At 37.0% G+C, this 22,490-nt stretch overlaps 1 protein-coding gene across 1 annotated transcript in view; it reads left to right on the top strand.

The window, feature by feature from the left end:
* Positions 1-22,490, top strand: part of FRMPD4 (FERM and PDZ domain containing 4) — a 169,960-nt gene that overhangs the window by 106,254 nt on the left and 41,216 nt on the right. Inside the window, exon 3 of the mRNA XM_053455038.1 lies at positions 13,477-13,637. Within this exon, the coding sequence (XP_053311013.1) occupies positions 13,477-13,637 (161 nt within the window). The remainder of the gene's footprint in view (positions 1-13,476; positions 13,638-22,490) is intronic.

Here is a 22,490-nt window from a genome sequence, read left to right as displayed (position 1 = left end):
CATATTTATAGAAAGGGATTGGCAAAGTGTCCATGGGAGATCATGCGAAAATCATTGGTGCCTGTAGGGCATATACGTAAATGTCTGCCACAAAGACTGTTGCTTGTTGCTCGTTCACAGGAAAAAGTGTAGAGTCTCCAGAGTCTCCAGAGGTTGTTTATGCGCATCCTCTTATCTCCTCCTCTCTTTTAGCTCTCCATTATGTCTCTTTTATACCTTTTAACCTTCGCCCTCCTCTCTACTTAAAGTCACCTATCTCTCTTGTCTTTGTAAGCATCCTGTTTTAAATCTAAACTATTTAACATTACAAATGTCCCCTGTTCTTTTAACCCTCTTTAACTTTAGCCCTTCTACTTTCTTCATTGTGATCCTTTTCTCTTTCTCCATGTAGTCATTTTCCTCTTCTATTCTAACTGTCTATCCTGTTTCACATTTTCACATTTTACAATTTTGGGTGCAATTGAATCATGTCCATGCTTGTTAAATTGACACAATCTCTTACTGTTCAAAGCAACGTACACATTGAACTATTTCATAACCACAGCACAGCATGTGCTAATTCCACATCTAAACCACATGAAGGGAAATTGGTGTTAGCACAGTTCATTGCCACAGCTGATGCACGTTACAGCCAATGTGGAATAGCCATTGTGTGAATACTAATATTTTTGATGATGTTTGATGATAAATGCTTTGATGTATCTTTACTGGGTGCTCCGGTAACAGAAGTACACTGAAGAGTTTAAGTTTGTTTGGGGCTGTCTACCAATATTAATTTAAAACTACAATTATGCTGGTAATGTGAGTTACTCACTCCTCTGGGAACTGCACTTTACCGTAATTGAGAACTTTCTTAATGAGCTGACCATAGGACTCATTAAATTTTAACCCTTAAGTATCCCATAGAGGAGATTCTATTTAGCAAGGTGCCAACTATAATATACTGTTAGTGAGAGCACTACCTGTGCAAATTCAGCGAGGCACACAAGTGAAGTCAAGCACCTTTCCTCTACTTTCCTCCCTCCCAATCAGTTACAGCTGAACTGATAAGTAAACAGTCACAGTGCTTATCTAAAATGATGGTAAAATAAAAGGCTAAAAGTTCCAAAATTAACATATAAAACATTAGCAGTGTATTTAATAGATATCTGTATAAAAAAAGTTTCCTTTCAGATTCACACTTTTTATGAGAAATGCATCCTATCTCTTTTACTGTTTTGTTTCTGCTTATGTTAACACGGTATCAAGCAGGTATCTTTGTTTCCCTTTTTTATAAATGACATTACATTCTCAGGGCGTCATTGGGTTAAACCCGACTTTTAGGTCCTCAAGGTTCCATTATCATATATATCCTTACTGACTCCTGTGAGGTAAGTCAGAAGTTTTACCCATTAAAATAATTTTGTCATATCATTACACAACTAATGTCAAACAGGGCTCGGGAGCTCAAAAATACAATTATATACATGTTATTATTAAATTATTGTTAAATATGTTTGGCTGTCTATCTATATGTGTGTGTTAGTATGTATGTGTAAATATATTTTATCATGAATGTGTGTTAGTGTGTATCCTAATAATAATAATAAGATAGCTTTATTGCAGGATCGTTAACAAAACACTAATCTTTGCTGGAAGTTAGCTATTGGTTGCACATATTCATCTTTGGCCATGAATAAGATTCACCATATGCAAAGATGCAATACGTATTTAACGTAAATGTAGAAAACAAATTAGAGGCCTGTCAGCTCCCTTTTAATAAACAAAAACTATCCCAAAATATAAACAGTGCCAACTCAAGTATCTACAGAACTAAACTAAAGAAATGCTTTCAAACTACGAACAGCTTGCTAGATCATTTACAGGCTTCAAACAGGACGCTATGCAGGTCTTCTGTTAAACATCATTTAGTCTTCTTTGAAGGAAGGGTTTCAGCCGCTAGGATGGAAGAGGCTATTGAAACAATCGCCTCGATGGACAAACCACTGAGGTAACCACCTCTCTCTTTTTGAATATCCTTAAGAGCTTTTGCAATCTGGTCACATGGAAGATCAGGATACCGACTTATCAGTTCATTCATAACTCTGTTGCATACTGAAAGATTGAATCTGTTTGGTATGATGAACATGGGACATTCTGTGAACGGATCCAACTGAGGACATATACCCCAACCCCCTCTTTCAGACTCACCAGTATAGGAAGCAGGACATTTTGGCTGTGCCTTACTAGAAGGGCTTGAACTGGGAATCACTACAGAGGTCTTAGCTGAAGATGCTGCTGTATTGGTGGCAGGGAACACAGAAGTCACATTACCAGAAGACTTGTTTCCAGTTTGTTGTGGAATGGTTACAGTGGGTGGGAAAGATGTTGGAGCTCTCAAATGTTTTGATGGTACAGTAGCAGTACAAGGCTCACCTTCACCAACTTCACCAGTTTTTGGATTTTGGATCTTAGCGGTTGTAGCCCGAATAACAGGAGAAGTGGAGGATTTGAGTGTGTCTGTAGCAGCTGTAATCATTGCACTTTGTGAGATCTGTATGTTGGATGGAGCAGAGGAAGATGCCACAGGTGTTGCTGCAATTGACACTATTGCCACTTTACTGGTATCTCTGACAGCTGTCGCATTTGTCTCATGGTGCATCTTGCTTTTTGTATATGGCAACATAGTATTGGCTTGTTCAGAGCCAAATAAGCCAGCTGATGAAAGACCAAGCTGTTGGTGTCACCAACAAAATTTGGTTTTGTTGTGCAAGACGGCACACTTCCATCCCTAGCTCTTATAGCGATTCGTTCCAGGTTTTGCTATGACACTGGAACTTTGCGGAAAGGATGGGGCACACCACGGGGCCTGTGAAGTGGTTGGCAATAAATACGGAGGGCCAGGGTATGGTATGGTTCCCTGGTTACGCATGCTGTTACACACCATCCATGGTAGCATTAAAGGAACATAACTAGGGGAACCCCAAGAAGGTACAGGCGGAGGCATGTGCGCCGGATACATGGGAGCTCCAAAAGTTCCCATCATCTGTGTGTTAGATGAAAGAAACTCGGTTTTGTTAAAGCGAGATACATGAAGAGAGGCAGCACGTTCTGTTGGTACGCTGCCACATTTTTTCTAAGATAGTGGAAAAGCGGTGTCTATACACTCAACGCTTGCAGACTGGGTAGGTTGTGAGGCTGAGATCCTGAAAGATGATCCAGCTTTTCATATGCGCTTTGTTTTGAATCCTTGATGTAATTGACTTTTAACGCTCACCCACATAACTCCTTCCCATTAATTTCCAACACTGCAGCCTGGGCATGTTCCAAGGTACCGAATTTTAGGATTTCTGGAAATGGAAAATGAATTCTGCCTCTGTGATGGAGTTGGCTATGTTACGCACACAGACATAGTAGTCAGTGGATTTTCCTGGAAGAAACTCAGACCGTTCAGGTTCTCTCTCTACTGACTCATCTTTGGTCTGTGAAGGCAGGAGTAAGTTGGATCCTTGATGTGATCTACACGGATGTCCCGTGACTCTTTTTGGTTTATGTGATGTGGACTGTCCATGAGGCTACTTGGAGATTCTAGTCCACTGCTTCCTTGAGGAAAAGTATGCAAAGGGACAGCCAGGTTATTGATCTCTGTAAATTGCATTGACAGAGGATTCAAAGTATCTCCAGAAAGAATTAGCTCCTTCATTTTTTCATACTTTGCTTCCAATTCAGCGAGCGCGAACAATGCTTTGAAGGTCAGCCTGTTGTCTGGCTTTTTCTCTGGTGGTTCCTTTTTTTTTTCTGGTGGTTTACATATGTGTGCTAGTGCATATGTTAAATGGGCGAGGGGTTCAAGGGTCTGGGGTGGAAAACACTTTCCGGCCACAGGGCCAGAAGTTGCCAGTCCCCTGATCAAATATGTTTTGGAATGCAATATTACCAGATGATCCATGCTGAACATTGCCAGTCCCCCGATACATTGCTAAAAGTATATGCTGGTGGTATAGGATATGACAAAATCAAATTGACAAACTGCTTTCAAGCTTACAATATTTTCTGCCTTCACCGAAAAATACTTTATGTCTGCCAAACATTATGTAATAATGTTTTGTTCCAGGTGCAAAAAAAGCTATTATTCTGAATCAAGCACATTTGTATTACATGCAGACTTTAGCGCACAAACCATCAATAACAAAAGTACATCAGCCTGCAAGCTCACTAGCTGAAATATATTAATGAACTCAATCTATATTCCAGGTCTCGGTGGATTTATTTTCTTCAGGGGTTTTGGTAATTGCTCACATCTCAAAACCATCAACGCTGGCAGCCTCATTAACAAATTGAGAGTATAGCACAATTAATCAATAGATTGTAGCATTGTACCTAAAAAGAAACAGGAGTACAGTAAATTGTCTTCAAAAAGTAACTTAGCATGCGATCTTGTTAAAACACTGTGTTAGCTCAAACTTAGCATACCATTTTTATAGATATCTACTAAAATCCGTAGACCTGTGTTGAAAATTAAGGTTGTATATTTACTAATAATATGTGTCACAAGTAGCCAATTCAACTCTCAGGACACAAATCCAAATCAGTAAAAATGCCTGTATTCGTTTGCAAGGATGCCTCATAAAAAAGCACAGTGTAAGCTGATACCATTTCTAAAACAATATGCATTTAATAAGATCAAAAGGTATCATATAATTGAAGATAGGACATGTTTGATGATGTTTTGTTGCCACAGCGGAAGCTCATTACAGCTGTTGTGATATAGCAAGTAATTTTATGTTTGCTGATGTTTTTTGGTGTTTCTTTACCACTATTTTTTTAATTAACTTTTCTGTTTGCAACAAATAATAAGATCCAATGGATACGTTTATGTACAACATGCATTGGTCAAATATTGCAATGTGAAGCCGCAATACTTCTGAAAGATTTTTTTTTTTTTATGCGAGTCATATCGCTCATGGTAATAAATATTTATGACTTTTTTATGTGACAATTCCTTTTGCTTTCTATTTAATTATTGATATGCTGTGGAAAGTGAATCTGAACTTGATTTGGACTTAGTATTATGGGCTTAATGTTATTAGGTTTGTGAATGCCTTATTAAGGAATATTCACTGTTAGTGATGTGATTACATGTGATGTTATATTTAGAACGCACTCCTGTGGAAGTAATTTAGGAGTAGTACGCTCACTCCACCATGTCAGGGTTGTGTAGCGGCAATACATGGGCTTGATTCTATGAGTCACCTAATTATTAATAGGTGCCACTGGTGATTGCAAATGAATGGATTGCAACTCAACTACATGTTGAGTTAAAATAAAAACAATTTTGCATACGTGGAATCTGTACTGTAAAAAGTTACATTCAAAGTAACAACCCATACCAAGCAGTTCAATAAACAGCATATTCGCTTGTCTTAAAGGAACTCTACAATCCTATTTTGCTGTTAAACGCATGGGCTCCAATGCATTTTACTACAAGCAAATTGGTGCAGGAATTCTTTTTTTTAATTGAGTTAAATAAATACAACTTTCGCCTTATTTGAATGGCTTTACAAAGAGCAGAGAGCGTTCATTGGTACACTTCTTGCATATGCTCAGAGGATGATTTTCAATCAATGGGAGTAACAGAACCCAGTTATGTGTATGCTATATGAGCAGTGATGTTTTGCTAGCATAGATGTCATTCCAATGGGTTTAATGGAAGTGCTACCAACACTGTGCGAGAAGTCTGCATATTCATGCTTCCTGGTTTCAGTAGTGGCAGCCAGGGGGGAAGGTTTCATTTTCTAACTCAAATAACTATAGCACAAAAGCTCCAGTTTGCATTAAGGAAAACATGCTCACACTCCAGATATCAAAATACATTCTTAAATCAATGAGATTTAGAAGTACTGAAATACTTTCACAGCCACTCACAGATTCTACATGGCAAGCTCAGTTGGTTGTAAAATGTTAAAATGAGTATTTGAATTTGGTGAGCTCAAACTACAACTCCCGAAAATGAGAATAAAAGTTAACTGATTTAAATTATATCAATAATTTGATAACAGGGCTCTATTAATCGTGGGACCTATGGAGCAATTACTCCCAAGGTTTCAGTATGGCAGGGGCCCACAGTGATTGAAATTTGGCACAGTTCTCTCAGGTGTCAATTATCAAGACCCCACATGCCAACACAGCCACACATCTCTTTTCACCAACTTTGTTCAGCAAGTTCAAATGCTGGAATAATGTTGTGCTGGCTTTGGCAACGCTGCCTAAGGAAAGGCAATATAAGTACAGTAGGTTATCCATGCTCCATCCCTACCGAAAAGCTGTCATAAGTGTAGTGCAAGTGTCATTGTATTGTAGTTGTGCTGGGTATGTCTAGCTGCCATGATTTGGTCAGAGAAGTAGCCTGCTGGTTGGCAGAAAATACAGAGTGTCCAGAATATTACCCTGTCTGTGGGTACCTTATGTGCCTTCTCCCCACAATGTCACGTGGAGGTGCTCTGCTCCTGTTTGCGGTTCTTGGTCTCCCTCGCTTTTCCATTTCTTTAAAGCTTGGTGAAGCTAATCCTATTCAATGCATTGTGATACATTAATCCAAGTAAAGAAAACACAGCGCGCTCCAGGGATGTTGCAAGTGAATCCACATGTTTAATAAGTGTGATGAAGGACAAGATGGAAACGTGAATGTTTCGGGCAACCCACCCCTTTATCTATGTGCCATTGGTTGTAGGTGGACATTGATAAAGGGATGTGTGTACCCTGAAACGTTTGTGTTTCCATCTTGTCCGTGCGCCTTTACATAGATAGGCTTTTATACAAATTTAGTAAAAGAAAAATAAAATGTCTCCAGAAATATTAAGGTGCATCTAAAGAAATTTGACACACCATTGAAAGACAGGTTGAAGCACAGTATAACAGGGCTGATTTAATCCTAAAAATATTACTATGCTACAAATGTACTACAAAAAAATCAACAATCACTTACAAGTGCTATACCAAACAGTTTACAAAATGTAACACATCTCTCGTGCCAAAAAATATAGAATGGGTTGCTGTGTTTAATAAAATATGGATGTTGTGTTTAGTGTATATGATTTGATCTGATTGGACATGCTGTGGTTTTTTAGGTAGCGCATTATATTAAGCCTCATAATCACTATTTATGGATTAGTCAGGGAGTTAAATTGAAAATCAGGCAGTTTCCACCACCATTAACACCAATTAAGTTTTAAACAAGTCACAGAATTGTGTTCCATATACATTACAACTAGCTTTAGCTGCACTCTTCTTCCTTTCTATTCTTAGCATTGTGCTACCATTGTTGACAGTTTTCTCTTGGTGGATTCTAAGTTTAGATACTTTTTTCACACAGAAGCTATTGTGCGCTTTACCTCTTACTGTATTTTTTCGAAGCAATTAAACACATGAGTAAACCATCAAACAATCAATGTGTGTAAGAGAAAGTCTTGTACAAGTAAAGCGTACATGAAAGTTAGGTAGCTGCTGACCATCCCCAGTGACCTATGGAAGTCTCACCAGAGGATGTAAGAAACGTTCTAGCAACCTGACAAGTATATATCATAAACCAATATTTCATTCCCTTTGTGAAAATGTGAAGATAAATATATTTCATATTATATTTACATACTCATATGCATTGTTTTATTGCCATAAAAGTAAGAGTCTAAATAATTATGATAAAAATATGTAACCAGAATATACATTTACAAAAGAAAGCCATTGATTGCTCAAATTTCCTTGCAAATGGAATGCTTTTAATCTAAAAGCTCATAAATATTTTATTTTCAGAATACATTTTGATATTGTTTTTTTTTACCTCACCACAGAAGTACATAAATATATAGCAGTGTATAAAGTCACGTTCTTGCAGGTAGTGTAATTGAAGCTTGGTGTTCTACCAGCACTGTGATGTTACCAGGATTCATGACCCATGCATATGTTCACTGAAGGCAGAAATTGACTGGTAATCTCACAGAAATAATTTATAAGAATCTGTGAGTTGAATTGGCAATACCAAGTTAAACATGAGTTTAATGTGACCTTCATACTACCATGTATGATTTAAAACCATCCGCAGGTGTTCCTCAAATGCATTATATCATTTTAAGAACAAAAAAACCCCAGAGATTGTATTAATCTATTTTCCATTTGTGCTACATTTGGGAGAGGTAGTGTGGGGTTGTATTAGTGGTAGGTAAATTATATCTACTGAGATGGTATGCCTTCAAGAAGAGGTTTTTCTTGAACGTTGGGAGGGAGAGTGCAAGCTGGAGGTTCTGTGAAATAATTTAGGTAGAGGTATGGGCAGCATCAGTGAAGTCTTGTAGATGGGAAAATGATTATATTATAACTGTGAAGGAAAGCCTTAGTCTGTGGGAAAAACATAAAGATCAAGTATGAAAGTTTTGAAATGTATGGAGGAGCAGTATTATGGAGGGCCTTATTTATTAGTACAAGGATTCAATTTCTCTAACATGTATTATAATGGCATGCCACTTAGCAGGTTCAAAATGGCATGGCATATAGTTTAGCCTTTTCATTCTAAGATTTAAGTACTGTTGATTTTGCATCTTCGTATTTGTTATATAGGTTCATTTAGCCTGACATTGCACAGAATTGCCACCAGTCAAATTCTAATCTAAAGGTTTTTACCATTATGTTTTAATAAACAATAACCTTTTCTGACTCCTAAAGCTAATGCCATAATCACCATAACACTCTACTCACTCTAACACCATGAACTTACACAAATTATTTCTCCTTCTCCCCATCTACAGGCACCACTAACCCTATGCTCACCCCTGACACTCCAACACTATAAAAGGATGCACACACTCACATTAACATCATACACTAACATACACTTATATACTCTAACACCATACAGTAACAGGCACAACATGCCATCTTCATATGCTCACAGACAATAACACCTCATTTTAACACACACATGCTAATACCATATGGTCATGCACACACATGCAAATACCATAAACTAATAAATTCATATACTAGATAAGATCATGAAAACAGTATGATATAAATATTTCTATCTATCTATCTATCTATCTATCTATCTATCTATCTATCTATCTATCTATCTATCTATCTATCTATCTAGACATGATCACTGAAAGGTGAAGTGAATAACACTGGTAATTTTGTTATCATGGCACCTGTCAGTGGGTGGGATATATTAGGCAGCAAATTAACATTTCGTCCTCAAACTGGACGTGTTATTATCAGGAAAAATGGCCAAGCGTAACGATCTGAGTAGCTTTGACAAGGGCCAAATTGTGATGCTAGACGACTGGGTCAGAGTATGTCCAAAACTGCAGCTCTTGTGGGATGTTCCCGGTCTGCAGTGGACAGTTCCTATCAAAAGTGGTCCAAGAAATGAATGGGTCCAAGAAACTGATGACTGGGTCATGGGTGGCCAAGGCTCACTGATGCACATGGGGGGATGAATGGTGGCCCGTGTGGTCAAATCGAACAGATAACCTACTGTAGCTCAAATTGCTGAAAAAGTTAATATAGGTCTGATAGAATGGTGTCAGAACACACAGTGTATCACAGTTTTTTATTTATGGGGCTGCGTAGCCACCGACCAGTCAGGATACCCATGCTAAACCCTGTCCGATGCCAAAAGTGCCTACAATGGGCACATGAGCATAAGAACTGGACCATGGGGCAGTGGAAGAAGGTGGCTTGGTCTGATGAATTACATTTTCTTTGACATCACATGGATGGCTGGGTGTGGAGGTGTTGCTTACCTGGAGAATATGAGCCACTAGATTGTATCAATGGAGGCCCCACCTCGCAACTTACAGGACTTAAAGGACTTGCTGCTAACGTCGTGGTGCCAGATACCACAGCACACCATCAGAGGTCTAGTGGTGTTCATGCCTTGATGGGTCAGGGCTGTTTTGGTGGCAAAAGAGGGACCTACACAATATTAGGCAGGTGGTCATGTAATGGCTCATCGATTTATATATATACTGTATATTGAAAACTTACCTTATATGTATACTATGGGGAACAGAGTATAACTGTTGCTTGTTGGTTGAAGTAGTCTTTGAAACATAACGCTGGCTCCGCCAATTTGAGCCACTGAAATCAGCTTCCATGAGGTGAATATTTACCCACTTAAAAAGTTCATAAAATTACAACAAAACAAAGTTTAATAAGGAACTATGCAAAGACCAAATATTTCTATTCTTCATTTTGGTTCAACTTTACAACATCTTTTGAAAGCTTGATCTTCTGACCTTAATGGTACAAGTAAAAGCAAAATGCTAGATTTGTAAAGTGATATTTAAATTTAAACAACCAATTATTATAGTGACACAAAGTGAATTTAAGACATTTCTAAATGTTAACCGCACTGTTATTACACTGTGTAAATGTTATTACTCTGACGGAATATTGCCAACATGTGAACCATTCACTGCTGAGGTTAAGTTAAACCAGTGTCAATTATTATCTAAAAAAAAACAAAAAACAAATTAAAGAATTTTTGTGCAATGGAGACACAACCGTAAAGAAGAGTTATCAAAAATATAGTAACAATGGTCCGGTGATCATTAAAATCTGGTGTGTATTAACCTTTTAACTAAAGTAGGATGTTTTAGGAGTTATAGTTTCAACTTATGAAATTCACTATGCATTCTGAAGGGTGAACTCTTTCAACATTTTACAGACTAAGTTTGCCCTGTAGAATCTGTGACTGTCAACACGTTTCAAGGCTTTTAAGTCTTACTGATTTAACAATGCATTAAACGTAGCCTACAAGTCTCTGTCTGGAGTGTGAGCAGGTTGTGCTTCCTGCGGCAGGGTTTGTGTGTCAGAGGCATGAGACATTTCCTGACTTTGGTGTTCTAATGTATTTAAGAGTGTGAGGGCAGTAAACTTTATTCCATTAAAGGAACAGTCTAGTCCACAAAAGTCTAGTCTAGTGTTTTTTTATTATTAATGCATGTTGGTTTCCATTGCTGTGCTGGTGGGGCTAAAAGCAACATTAGACTGCCCCTTTAATGCCTATGCTGCATGGGGATAGTTACCGTGAAGTGAAATGCTTCTTTGGGTTAATTAGCAAATGAACTTAAAATTTTGCCCATAGTATCTGTTTAGGAAGAATGAAGGTATCTACATACCTGGAAACTCTCTTGGGTTGACCCAAAGTCTCCAAAGCAGTTTCTTCTGTCTCTGGGTAGGGGAGTAGTGTTTGGCCTCCCCCACCAACCAAAAGCTGTCTGGAATTAGCGCCACTCCTATGCATGGCTGGTCATGCCCTTTACAAAGTCACTCCCCCAGGAGAGGGAGAGCTCTGGGTAGAATAACCTGGGAAGCTTGCAGGTAAGGGTATGTATTGTCTGCCAAAATACAAAAAATGTAAAGTATATATGGCATACAGGCTTACTCACAGCCCTATTGGAATTAAAGATGGCTCTATCATAGTCTTTCAGTAGTGTTTCTCAACATTTTCCATTCACGTAAACCCAGTAGTGATCTCTCTATCCACATACCCTTTATTTATCTTTACCACATTAATACTTTATTTATCAAATACCCCACATTGCAACAGTTTCCTACCTATTATCAATAATATCTGAAATTATATGGGCATTTTAGGTGATATTTCACTAAGACTAAACATTAATTTAACTCTTATCGTGCTAAGCATTTTAGCTCCATAAAAGAAATACAATCCTTTTTCACCTTCTATGACGTATCAATGCCTGCTTTTGTGTCTATTTCACTACAAAAAGGTTAAATGAATAGGAAGAAGGCATAATTTTTACATGAGCCCTGACTGGATTCTCACTCTAATGACGTGGAACCCTCTCTTTGTTTCTGTGGACAGGTATAACAGTGTCTTAGCGTGGCGATCGTCTTCAAATTTTGTGCGCAATTAGTTGGCTTGGTTGTCCCGGAGATTTGGTAACCAGCACAGTTGAGTCTGCGTTTAGATTACTTCCTGCAGGCTGGGTCTCGAGGGAAGGTGAAATTACCGGTCAACCTGCTGGTGTAGTCCTGCGCCTTGTTAAAAAATCTGGTACTGTGGTTGCGTCCTTTGAGTGGGTCTAAGTTTAGTTTTATGTTATTGGTAACCTAAGGGTTAATGTTGGGAATCACCTCTTGTTGGTCACCGTGGGGGTGTGACGAGCATGGTGGGGGCAGCTACAGGACACAATGCTCATGGTTGGGCAAATATACAGGTTGTGTTACAGTGCGTATTTCTGTTAATAAAGCGCTGTGCTGTACACATTCCAAAATCAATCACAGTCTACTGTCTTTATTGCTGTAAGGGGTTAAAATAAGATGAAGGGAGTAAGACATGGTGAGGAGGAGGTGGAATTTTACCCGATACCTGGGTCATGTAAAAAACTCCAATGTATACACAAACCACATGCTGAGAAAGACTACATTAAAGTAATATACCGTCGCTACAATATATTGTCTTAGCTGTGGTTCCCTACATTTCTCCATATTCTTAAGTAAACAGAATTTTAAGGAACATCTCATAAATGTAAGTAATTGAAATAGTAACTATTGTTTCTCTACTCTATTAAATTCAAGAAAAACCCTGTTCAATCAAATCATACGATAAACCTTGCACTTGCATATGACAAGATAATAGCTTTAAGTCTTTATAGTACATATTAGTAATGCCACGTCCACATTCCATCTAGACAGGGATGTAAATCGTGAGTTAATTGACTATAATTATGCTGTAGTGTATTGTGAGGTTTTGGTACTAAAACACATGCTATTTTATAGTCATTGTGCCTTTCGTAGCGCCATATGAACCTCTTGACAATGCATTAAAGCAGCTGCAGTTCTCAGAGAAGCTTGGAACGCTATAAGCTAGAAGGAAAATGTTTGCATACATCCATTATTTAAAATCTTCAGTTTGGTAACATTTAAGCTGAACAGTTGAACTTTTCCATCAAGTATAATAAATAGCTTGCATAAGAACAGTCCCATACTGTTCAAGTACACATGTTAAATTCCAAATCTGTTTAGAAAAACAACAAATCTGATGTTATGTTTTTTTTTATCTAATAGTAATAATACATAATACATGTATTTGGGAATCCATAGGAATATGCAAGTTTAAGAATTGAGTTAATACATTTTAATATTCCTGTTCATCATTTTTATATTAAACACATTTCTTAGATTCATAATACTTTTTGCCAAAAAACCCGCAAACATTTGAGTCATTCGCTATTTGTTTCATGGAGAATGTTAACATCTTTGCTGTATATAAGAGATAATGCAGATAATAGCAGTAACATTAAGATTGGAATTCTCAAGCAGGAAATGGGTCGACCATCAATGGCACATTACAACAACTTGCTGAATGCTTCTTTTTCCACTTAGTCGCTCACCAAGCTATTAAGCTCTATACTAAAGTCATATACTAAACAGCTGAACCATAACATGTATTTGATGGAATTTCTTCTCTTTTAGTCACTTGACACAAGCGGCCACATTTGAAGACCCAAGAATTGAAAACTGCCAAGTCAACCCTCCAGCTCCTCGGAACGTGGAAATGAGAAGAGATCCGGTGCTTGGTTTTGGTTTTGTAGCTGGAAGTGAAAAACCTGTTGTTGTACGTTCTGTAACCCCAGGTGAGCTTCAAAGGTTTAGGAAACAATGATGTCTTATCAGATGTCTTTAATGTTGCATTGAGCTACATTTTAAAGTTATTAAGATTATGTGATTAACCATTGTAAATTATTTCCAAAAAAAGAAGCTTTTGTTGTAAGTTTCAGAAAATAAAGGAATGATCAATTTACTCACTATGTGGGTTGCCCTGACCTCCAGCACAGTGTGCAACCTGAATTATACCTTCTGTCTGTACATAGAAAATGCAAAGTCAGGTTATTTATGGAAGAACCCTTTAAAACTGAGCTATCTACTCTATGTACTCGTGCCCCCCAAAATGTAAAATCTAATATTTAAAAGTTCTGTCATATTCTGAGGCCACCTTGATAACTTAAATCATTTTAATAACCAATAAAATCTACTATTTACCCAGTTCTACTACCTATTACCATCTGAATTGTTGAGAATACTCATTGACTAGAACAGAATCTGTAATAGCTCATTATCAGCAAAATACCAATGATGATCTACACGAATGCATATTAGAAAGATGGAATCAGTGTGAATAGTATGTGGTTTAATTTAGAATTTCTTACATTTAGTAAAATGTTGGCAGTCCTAAACAGCTAAAGACACAGTGGGTTATCCCCAATTGCCCTTTATTATATATTTTACATAGAGTTTTCATTCTATGTTTGACTCTGTTTTACATAAAGGGTGTAAAATGTTAGAACAAGAGGTCATAATCTAAAACTAGTCAGAGGTTTAGGTGCAATTTAAGGAAGTTTTACTTTACCAAGATGATAGCAAATACGTAGACCACCCTCCACAAAAGCAGTAGAGGACTGGTTAACAGACTAAGCATGTATGGCATTGGTATATGTCTCCAATCTTAGATGAAACCAACAACTTACCCATTGCACGGCGCTATGGAATTTGATGGCGCTATATAAAACAATAAATAATAATAATTAAGGTTTGGGGCTTTCCACCAGAAAACCAGACAGACTAGAGGTCAATGTTTCTATATATCCGCGTTCGTCCAAGACAACATGGAGCCTGTAGTTAAGAGTATACCTTTTGTTGGATCAACATAAAAAAGATGTAGCATTACATAAGCTGCTAGGCTCTTGACAGTCGCTTCTCACTGCAGTAAATAAATTATATTTCTCTCTAACGTTGCATGAAATGGAGCAAATTAAATACCTTTAGAACTGACATCCTACGTGCCTGCATACCTCTAGGTTAATTAAATATAATTTTATTGATCAAAGATCTTTAAGTGCCTCATTATAAATGTAGAGTTCAAAATAGATGCAAGGGGTTTCAGTGAGATTGCAATTTAGCTTCAAATCAAATACTTAGTCAAGTGAGTTTGGAATACAAACATAATTAGTTCTAGTTAAATGCATATTTGTAATGGTTACAAAACAGCCTCCTTGCGGCACTGAGCAGCAATGTATTTTCAGGGATTGATTAGAAGGTAGAAAGAAAATAAGGGAAATAAGTCAATCATGCTTTATATATGCATTTCTATGATATCAAATTAAAAACCGCTAAACTATGTAAGGAAAGGGAATGTTTTACTATGCGTAAGATGTTTGTTATCAAATGGGAAATCAGATACCAGCAGATTAGGTGATATGAAGTTATATATTTAGATGAGATGTGTTTTAGTTTGCTTGGTAAATAAAAAGTTGTAGATAGCATTGGTATTGTGAATTACAAATGATTCATGGTTCAGATTGGATGAACACGCACTTATAGCTACCTGTGTAGTGTGCACATCCCTTTGAACTAGGGGATAAGGAACCTTAAAGATCTGTTTACACAGACATCATTCAGGGCAAACTAAATCACCGCAAACATATGCTGGAAGTGGACTTCTGCATTACATTAGGAAGAAGGCAGCATTTTGAAACCTCTTCAGGGGTGGTACGATGACTGTAAAGCTGTTCTAATGGCAAATTCTAAGAGCTATTCAATACAAGGAGAATCATATTTGGACCCAGCAGCAGACTGAAATAGAGAAGACAGCCTCTTCATCTGCTCAGGACATATCAACAGACCACCAAGAAGATGTCTAAAGTCTGATGTCCAGTCACTATTAATGTAGCCGAGAACAGGTAGGAGGCTCTAGGAGGCACACCATTGCTCTCATTTTGTTTACAGACTAAGCCATCGGTCACTATTGCATCAGCCCTTTTCCGTCCAAGACTCTCAGAGATGCAATGTGCTAAGAGGAACAGGGAACCAAAACCTAGTTCGTTTTTGCGTCGCCTTGTCAGAAGTTTGCTGAGAGTTACTTCCATAGAAGTTGTTAGCCTGTGGTTACAATGGCTGTATTTCAGTCAATTTCGGAGATGTAAAAACATCTAAAATACCCTTTTCACCGTAAATATCTTAAAGATCTTAATTATACATGTTATATGATTTCATGTATTGGTGGGAATACAGCATGCAAAGCAATGAGGTACCATGTAATTATTATATCTAAGAATGGGAAATTTTGAAATTACTTTTGAAAGTTGTTGGGTGTAGGGAGGTACATGAACTATGATCCATTTTGCTTCATTGCTCTCAAGTGTCAAAAACTTGACAATTGACAGTAAGGAAATGCATTTAAGTATATTAACAGCACTTTTCCTATGGAATAACTGCTAATGTCTTAAAGGCAAGGCTTGTTTTTGCAGACACCAATGAGGAGAGGGTGACTGGGGGTAAATATTAGGTTAGGTACAAAAAATGTAAATCTAGTGCCACCAAGTCAAAGAACCTAATGCTCCTGCAGAATTGACCATTCTATCGATTACTATGCTCTTATACAAAGACCTTTGAGTGTCATATCCAACGCATTGGCCTCCAAATTGGTAACTTCAGATGATATCAAATACATTCGTATTGCTATAAAGAGATATTTTCCTTGGGTTAATGCAACATATGCACTTATTTTTCTAACTAGCTTTATGTTGTTTGCTTAGAATCATACATTCCATCATGCCTTGGCTAGATGCTACACGCATTATGTGGTTTGGAACTCCATTAGTAATAGGAAAACAAAAGAAGCATGTCGCTGTGTTGGTCACAACACAAAACAGATACGAAGGTCAAAACACAGTGTTCATTTTACATTAACTTCCAAAGAGTTAATTGTTATGCTGTATCAAGCTGACTACTAGGTTTACCATTTCGCATTTTTCCCCTTAACGTATAATAAACTTACAACATTTCTGAATTTATTGAGATTTATTCTCCTGTAGCTCAGATAATACATGAATTCATATTCATAAAGATCTTTAACTTAGTACTCAAAATGCTTTAATGGTTTTAGTCTTGGTAGTACAAGAGTGTTTTGACATTGAGACAAAGAGAAGTCAGTGTTGGTAGTAAAAAATTCATTAACAGGCAGCTTATCGGTTTAATAATTCAGAGGTATGAAGTCTTGTTCGCATTTCTTAACAATTCTTAAGAGATGATAACTGCCCATTGAATGAAACATTGAGGGTTATGTATAGTGATTCTGGTACAAAGATTGAAAAGTGATCTTATCAACATAGCAAACAGTGGATCACTTTTTATACACAGCCAGAATCACTTTTTTATGCATAACCACAAATTAATAACCATAAATTACTATACAATAAAACATCAACATGTTTGCCATTATGGCAGTTTTGTCAGTTTGTTATGTTTAATGAATATTTATCTCTTAACCCCTTGATGACAATTGACAGTCTAAGCACGCCATCCAGTTAGCGACAATTGACGTGCCAGGACCGGGAAAGGATGACCACAAGTCCAATTTCCAATTTGAAAAAGTTACACGTCTAGGGTGACCACATGTCCCGGATTGCCCGGGACAGGCCCGCAATTGGACTTTAAGTCCCGGGTCCCAGGCAGCCTCAATCCAGGACAATGACTTGTCCCGGAATGCGGAGACTGAGTGAAGGAGGTCTCAGCCAATCAGGAGAGACTCCTCAACCCTCCTGATTGCCTGAGAGTTCAGAAGCCTCTCCTGATAGGCTGAGTCCCTCCTTCACAGCAACTCAGAGTTTGACTCTGTGTGTGTCACTGTGTTTGTCAGTTTGTCACAGTGTTTCTTTGTGTGACTGTGTTTGTCTGTTTGTCACTGTGTTTGTCTATTTGTCACTGTGTTTGTTTGTCACTGTGTTTGTCTGTGTGACTGTGTGTAATGTCTGGTAATGTTTGGATCACCAAATGTCAAAGTTCAACATTGAGAAATGCGCATGCCCCAAATGTGGCCATTTTGCCCAAAATAGCCAGGCAAACCCATGCATGTACTCAGGAGATGTTATTGAACACATATTGGGGTGTTGTGTGAAAGTGACATATACCAGGACCTTTTAATTCATGCATGAAGTAAAATGTGCGTGGAAAAAACACAAATAAAAACATTGGGTATTTCTAAACTCAGGACAAATAGTAGAATCTATTAAGAAGGTTTTTTCATTACCTTTCATAAATAAAATATTTTTCAAGTAAAAGTCAGAAAAGGTAATTTTTTCTACATTTTTCACCATATTTTATACTTTTTTACAGTAAGTGATATGATACAACCACAACAATGACATCTAAAGAAATCCATTCTTGTCCTTGAAAAAAAGAAGAAAATGCTCCTGCAGCACGAGTACCGCAGAAATGTTAAAACAGCCATTGTCACAAAGGATACAAAAAATAAAATCAGCCATTGTCACAAAGGGGTTAAGGACCAGCCTGTTTTCATTATATCCTGTCTTAGCCATCTTACCTCCTTACAATCCATCATGAACTCTCCTGCCAGACTTATATTCGTTACCCATAACTGCTTACACCTCTGCCCTCCGTGAATCTCTGTGTTGCCTGTATGTTTCATGATTCAATTCCTGACTCACTTTGAAAGCTCTTCATAGCAGTTCCCCTATTTACATCTCCTAACTTATCTCCAAATACACAGCTACCTGGTCCCTACGCTCATCTGATGATCTTCATCTGTCCTCTGCTCTGATTTCTACTTTGTATGCATGCTTACAAGACTTCTCAAGGGCTCCCTTCCTCTGGAAAGCCCTTCCCTGGCTTTCCCAACTCTCTCCTTGCCTTCAGCCCTTAACAAAAAATCCCTCAAGGCTCATTACTTTAGGGATGCCTTCCTACTACTAATTTACCTTTCCTAGTCCCTTATCTCCTCTCGGACTGTACTTCTGTACAGCAATATTAATTATGTAATCACAGTTTACAATGAGATCAACTTTTGTGGCTGGTCCACTGCACTTTCCCTAACTCCTTTTATATTGTAGGCTCATTTCAGCAGGGCCCTCCTTACCTTTTATTTCTGTAAGTCCAAATTGTTATGTAATGTACTACTTGTCATGTCTTATTCAGCCATTGTACAGCACGGTAGAATACAATGTCCATACAGTCCATAGCAAAAACTTAATATACATTTCACATGCTTGGTGAACCATTATGGTGTAAGTCCTGTGTGTATAACTGCTATATGATTTAAAAACAAAAACAAATTAACAGTTACAATTTTACTGATCACAAAGAATAAAACAGAACACAACAATTGTGTTCTATAGTTTTCTGTGGGAGAAGGAAGGCAAAAGAACATGAGAGAGGAAAGGAAAAGAGAGATGTAAATAATAGGTTGTCTAGTTGTTCCTTGCTGATAAAACTGTTTGGGAAAGGTTTGTTTTACTAATGTTATAAAATGTAACTTGTTCTAGAAAGGAGAAATATGTGTGTATGAGTCAAAGTCCAAACCTCCTATTCTATCTTCTGGTTGATATCCTTTTGCCGTAGAGTTATACAATTCAGGTTGGCTGTATGATTTGAAGAGATGGGGAAACCAGATAGGTAATGGGTTTATCAGAGTTAATCTAAAGGCGATGCAACTAGGCGTGATTTGTAATTCACTTATATATATTTATAAGGGGAATAAGGGACCATCATTATAAGGTCAATTGTCTTAACTTGATTCAAAATAATATTCCTAGATTTATCATAATATACCTAGATTTTGCAAAGGCTTTTGATACCGTGCCACACACTAGGTTACTGAGTGAACTAAGGCATATCAGATTGGAAAAACATATTTGTGCTTGGATAGGAAGGTGGTTGAAAGGCAGATTACAGATGGGATGTTTTCTAGCGGGAAATGCCGTAGGGGTTCTGTGCTAGGGCTTTAAAGGAATGGAACATTTCAGGTATAAGGAAAGGCTGCCCAAAATGATATTGTTTCCTCTGGAGGTAAGACATACTTATGGGGATATGATAGAACTTTACAAGTATGTTCAAGGTCAATACAGAGATCTATTTGGAGATCTCTTTATAAATCCCACCTTCCAGACAAGTGGGCATCTCTTAATATTGGAAGGAAGGAGCTTTTGTCTTAAACATAGAGAAGGTTTCTTTACTGTTAGGACACAGTCTATCACATGAAGTCATTTTGGCCAATCCAATATAAAATGAATATGGGGTTATCATGAGTAAAAGTAGATAAGGTAATGTTGATTCAAGTTGAGTCTGCCTTGAAGACAAGAAGATTTTTTTTTCACATTAGTGTCTCAGTGGGGTTTTTGCCTTCGTCTGGGTCAACTAATAAGGGTTCATGGAATGGTTAAATTGATGGACTACATGACTTTTTTAAACCTATTTAACCATGTAACTAAGTGACATATGTACAGTCTCAATTCCGAAAAAGCAAACTTCCTTAAAACTTCATTTGATGAATTATTCTATCTCTTGTACGGCAACTTTTCCAGCTGTTATGCTCTAAAATATGTATTTGGTGAACAAGATGTTTGTAATGCTAGAAGTTGTGTTCATTGCAGTGAAAAAAGCCCAAGAAAGGAGTAGGAGAAAAACGATTGAAAAAAATATATATAAAAAAAAACAGGAATGTGCCCTCCAGTGTTTTAGGTTAGACAACAAGTCAATTAGGTATTCTGCTTTACTAAATGAATGGAAATCTGTTGTTTATCTTTAGGGGAACGTTGTCATCTCAAGGGGTAGATCATCAAGAATCGGTGTTAGGATATTCTAATTGTTCTAATTATTCTTCAAGACTATTAGTCACTTAGACTATGCTGGATTTCTGGTTTGAGTTAATGATAATTTATCTGCTTTTGTTTCTGAAGTGTCACCAATGTGTCATTTTGTATGTTAATTACAGAAGGATTAACAGTTATAGAAACAGTTGAGAACTGTGAACAATAGAATATTTTGGGGAGGCTGAATGTTGCTTCCCAAATGGTGAAACATATATTAGAAAGAACGGAATATGGTGCATGCTAAGATAGAGGTGTGTACATTATAAATGATTGAACCAGGTCATGTTAAGCTTCATTATATACATAGCAATTCAGTCACCAGATGTGCAAGGAGACCTTTGTCAGCGGATAGCTGACCAATTCAACCCACAAACTATGTAGAAGGAAATTACTTGTTTGTCGTGTCAAAATCTGATGTGATTTTCATACACTGACTATTTTTGTTTGAGCAATGTTGAGCAAGGCACTACATATATATTTTTGTGTGCTCTTGATTGCAACTATGTATGTAAAATCTATAAATGTAACACCTAACTATGGTTGTGTCTTTCTTACATCTATCAAGCTAAAACTGTAGCTATTTGCACCTTAATTGTCAAACACAAATGTTTTAGGAATCAACAAAATTCTGTTTATTGCTCTACATTTTGCACCATGTCAGTTTTCAATTATTCATGACACAACAGCATGTCTCCAAGTGATTCATCAAGCCCAACTGGATCAACATGCCTGAGTGATTGTCTGTTAGTATGTTAATATAGCTTCTCTTAAAATAAAACATTCTAAATCGTATAACATCCACTATACTATATGTAAAATATAGTATACGGTACATATTGGGGAAATATGTGTATATTCACATTAAAGCTCAACCTGATGCAAATATGGTGCTTGGATTCATAATCTTTTATGGTATTGATTCATGACAAAGGGATCAGTTACTTTAAGCTTAAGTGGCACAAATTAATTTAATGATCAGCATTTAGGAACATTTATTTGCAACCACCATTCACTTCTGGTTTGTTACATAAGCATTGAATTGTGTCAAAAAAAATAACTTCCAAGTCCAAAAAAGTTAGCATGCTGTCCTTAGGTAATTGTACTGTTGATCTATGTTTTGACAACTACAAGAAGCGCTTTATAACTAAGGCTGATTTAGCCAGAGGCAAAAGAAATACAGAAAATACTCTGAGAAATGCTCGCATAATATTCCCTGTGGAAACAGGCTAAAGTTTTGTTCAATGTTACTCTAAAACAAATATTGCTTTCACAAATGTGTACCATTAAATATTTGCTCTGTCTTTCACCACTTTATAAAACAAAACTCTTTTTATAAACTATTAAAAAAAAACAATACCTATTTTTAATATAAACTAATTTAAAACATAGCATTTAGTTATTTTGTGTATTTTATATTGTTACGTTGAAGTGCCTTGGAATTTAATGGACCTCGGTATGACAGCAAGGTTTAATCATCCACTTTTACATCAATTGAATCACTATTAGCACTTTCACACCATGGAAAGGAGAGAGCTAATGTTTATTTGTTTAAAAATGAACAATTAAGTCCTATGTTCAACATTGTAAATAGTCCTGCATTGCTGTGCTCCATTTAAATTTAGATATATTCTCAAATAAAGTATTTATTTAGAGTATTTTATTGATCGGTATGATTTATTGTCTACGAACAGATGGGAGAATAGTGTTTTTTACATGATTATACTTTCATATTCTCCACTCTGCTTTTTATATGTTACTAACCATTTACTACTAAACAATGGTGAGTCAAATAGTGTTTTTTGTAACTAAAATGATATAAACAGT

Source organism: Spea bombifrons, chromosome 2 (genome assembly GCF_027358695.1).
Source record: "Spea bombifrons isolate aSpeBom1 chromosome 2, aSpeBom1.2.pri, whole genome shotgun sequence".
Classification (NCBI taxonomy): Eukaryota; Metazoa; Chordata; class Amphibia; order Anura; family Pelobatidae; genus Spea; species Spea bombifrons.
This window is presented reverse-complemented; position numbering and strand designations above follow the sequence as displayed.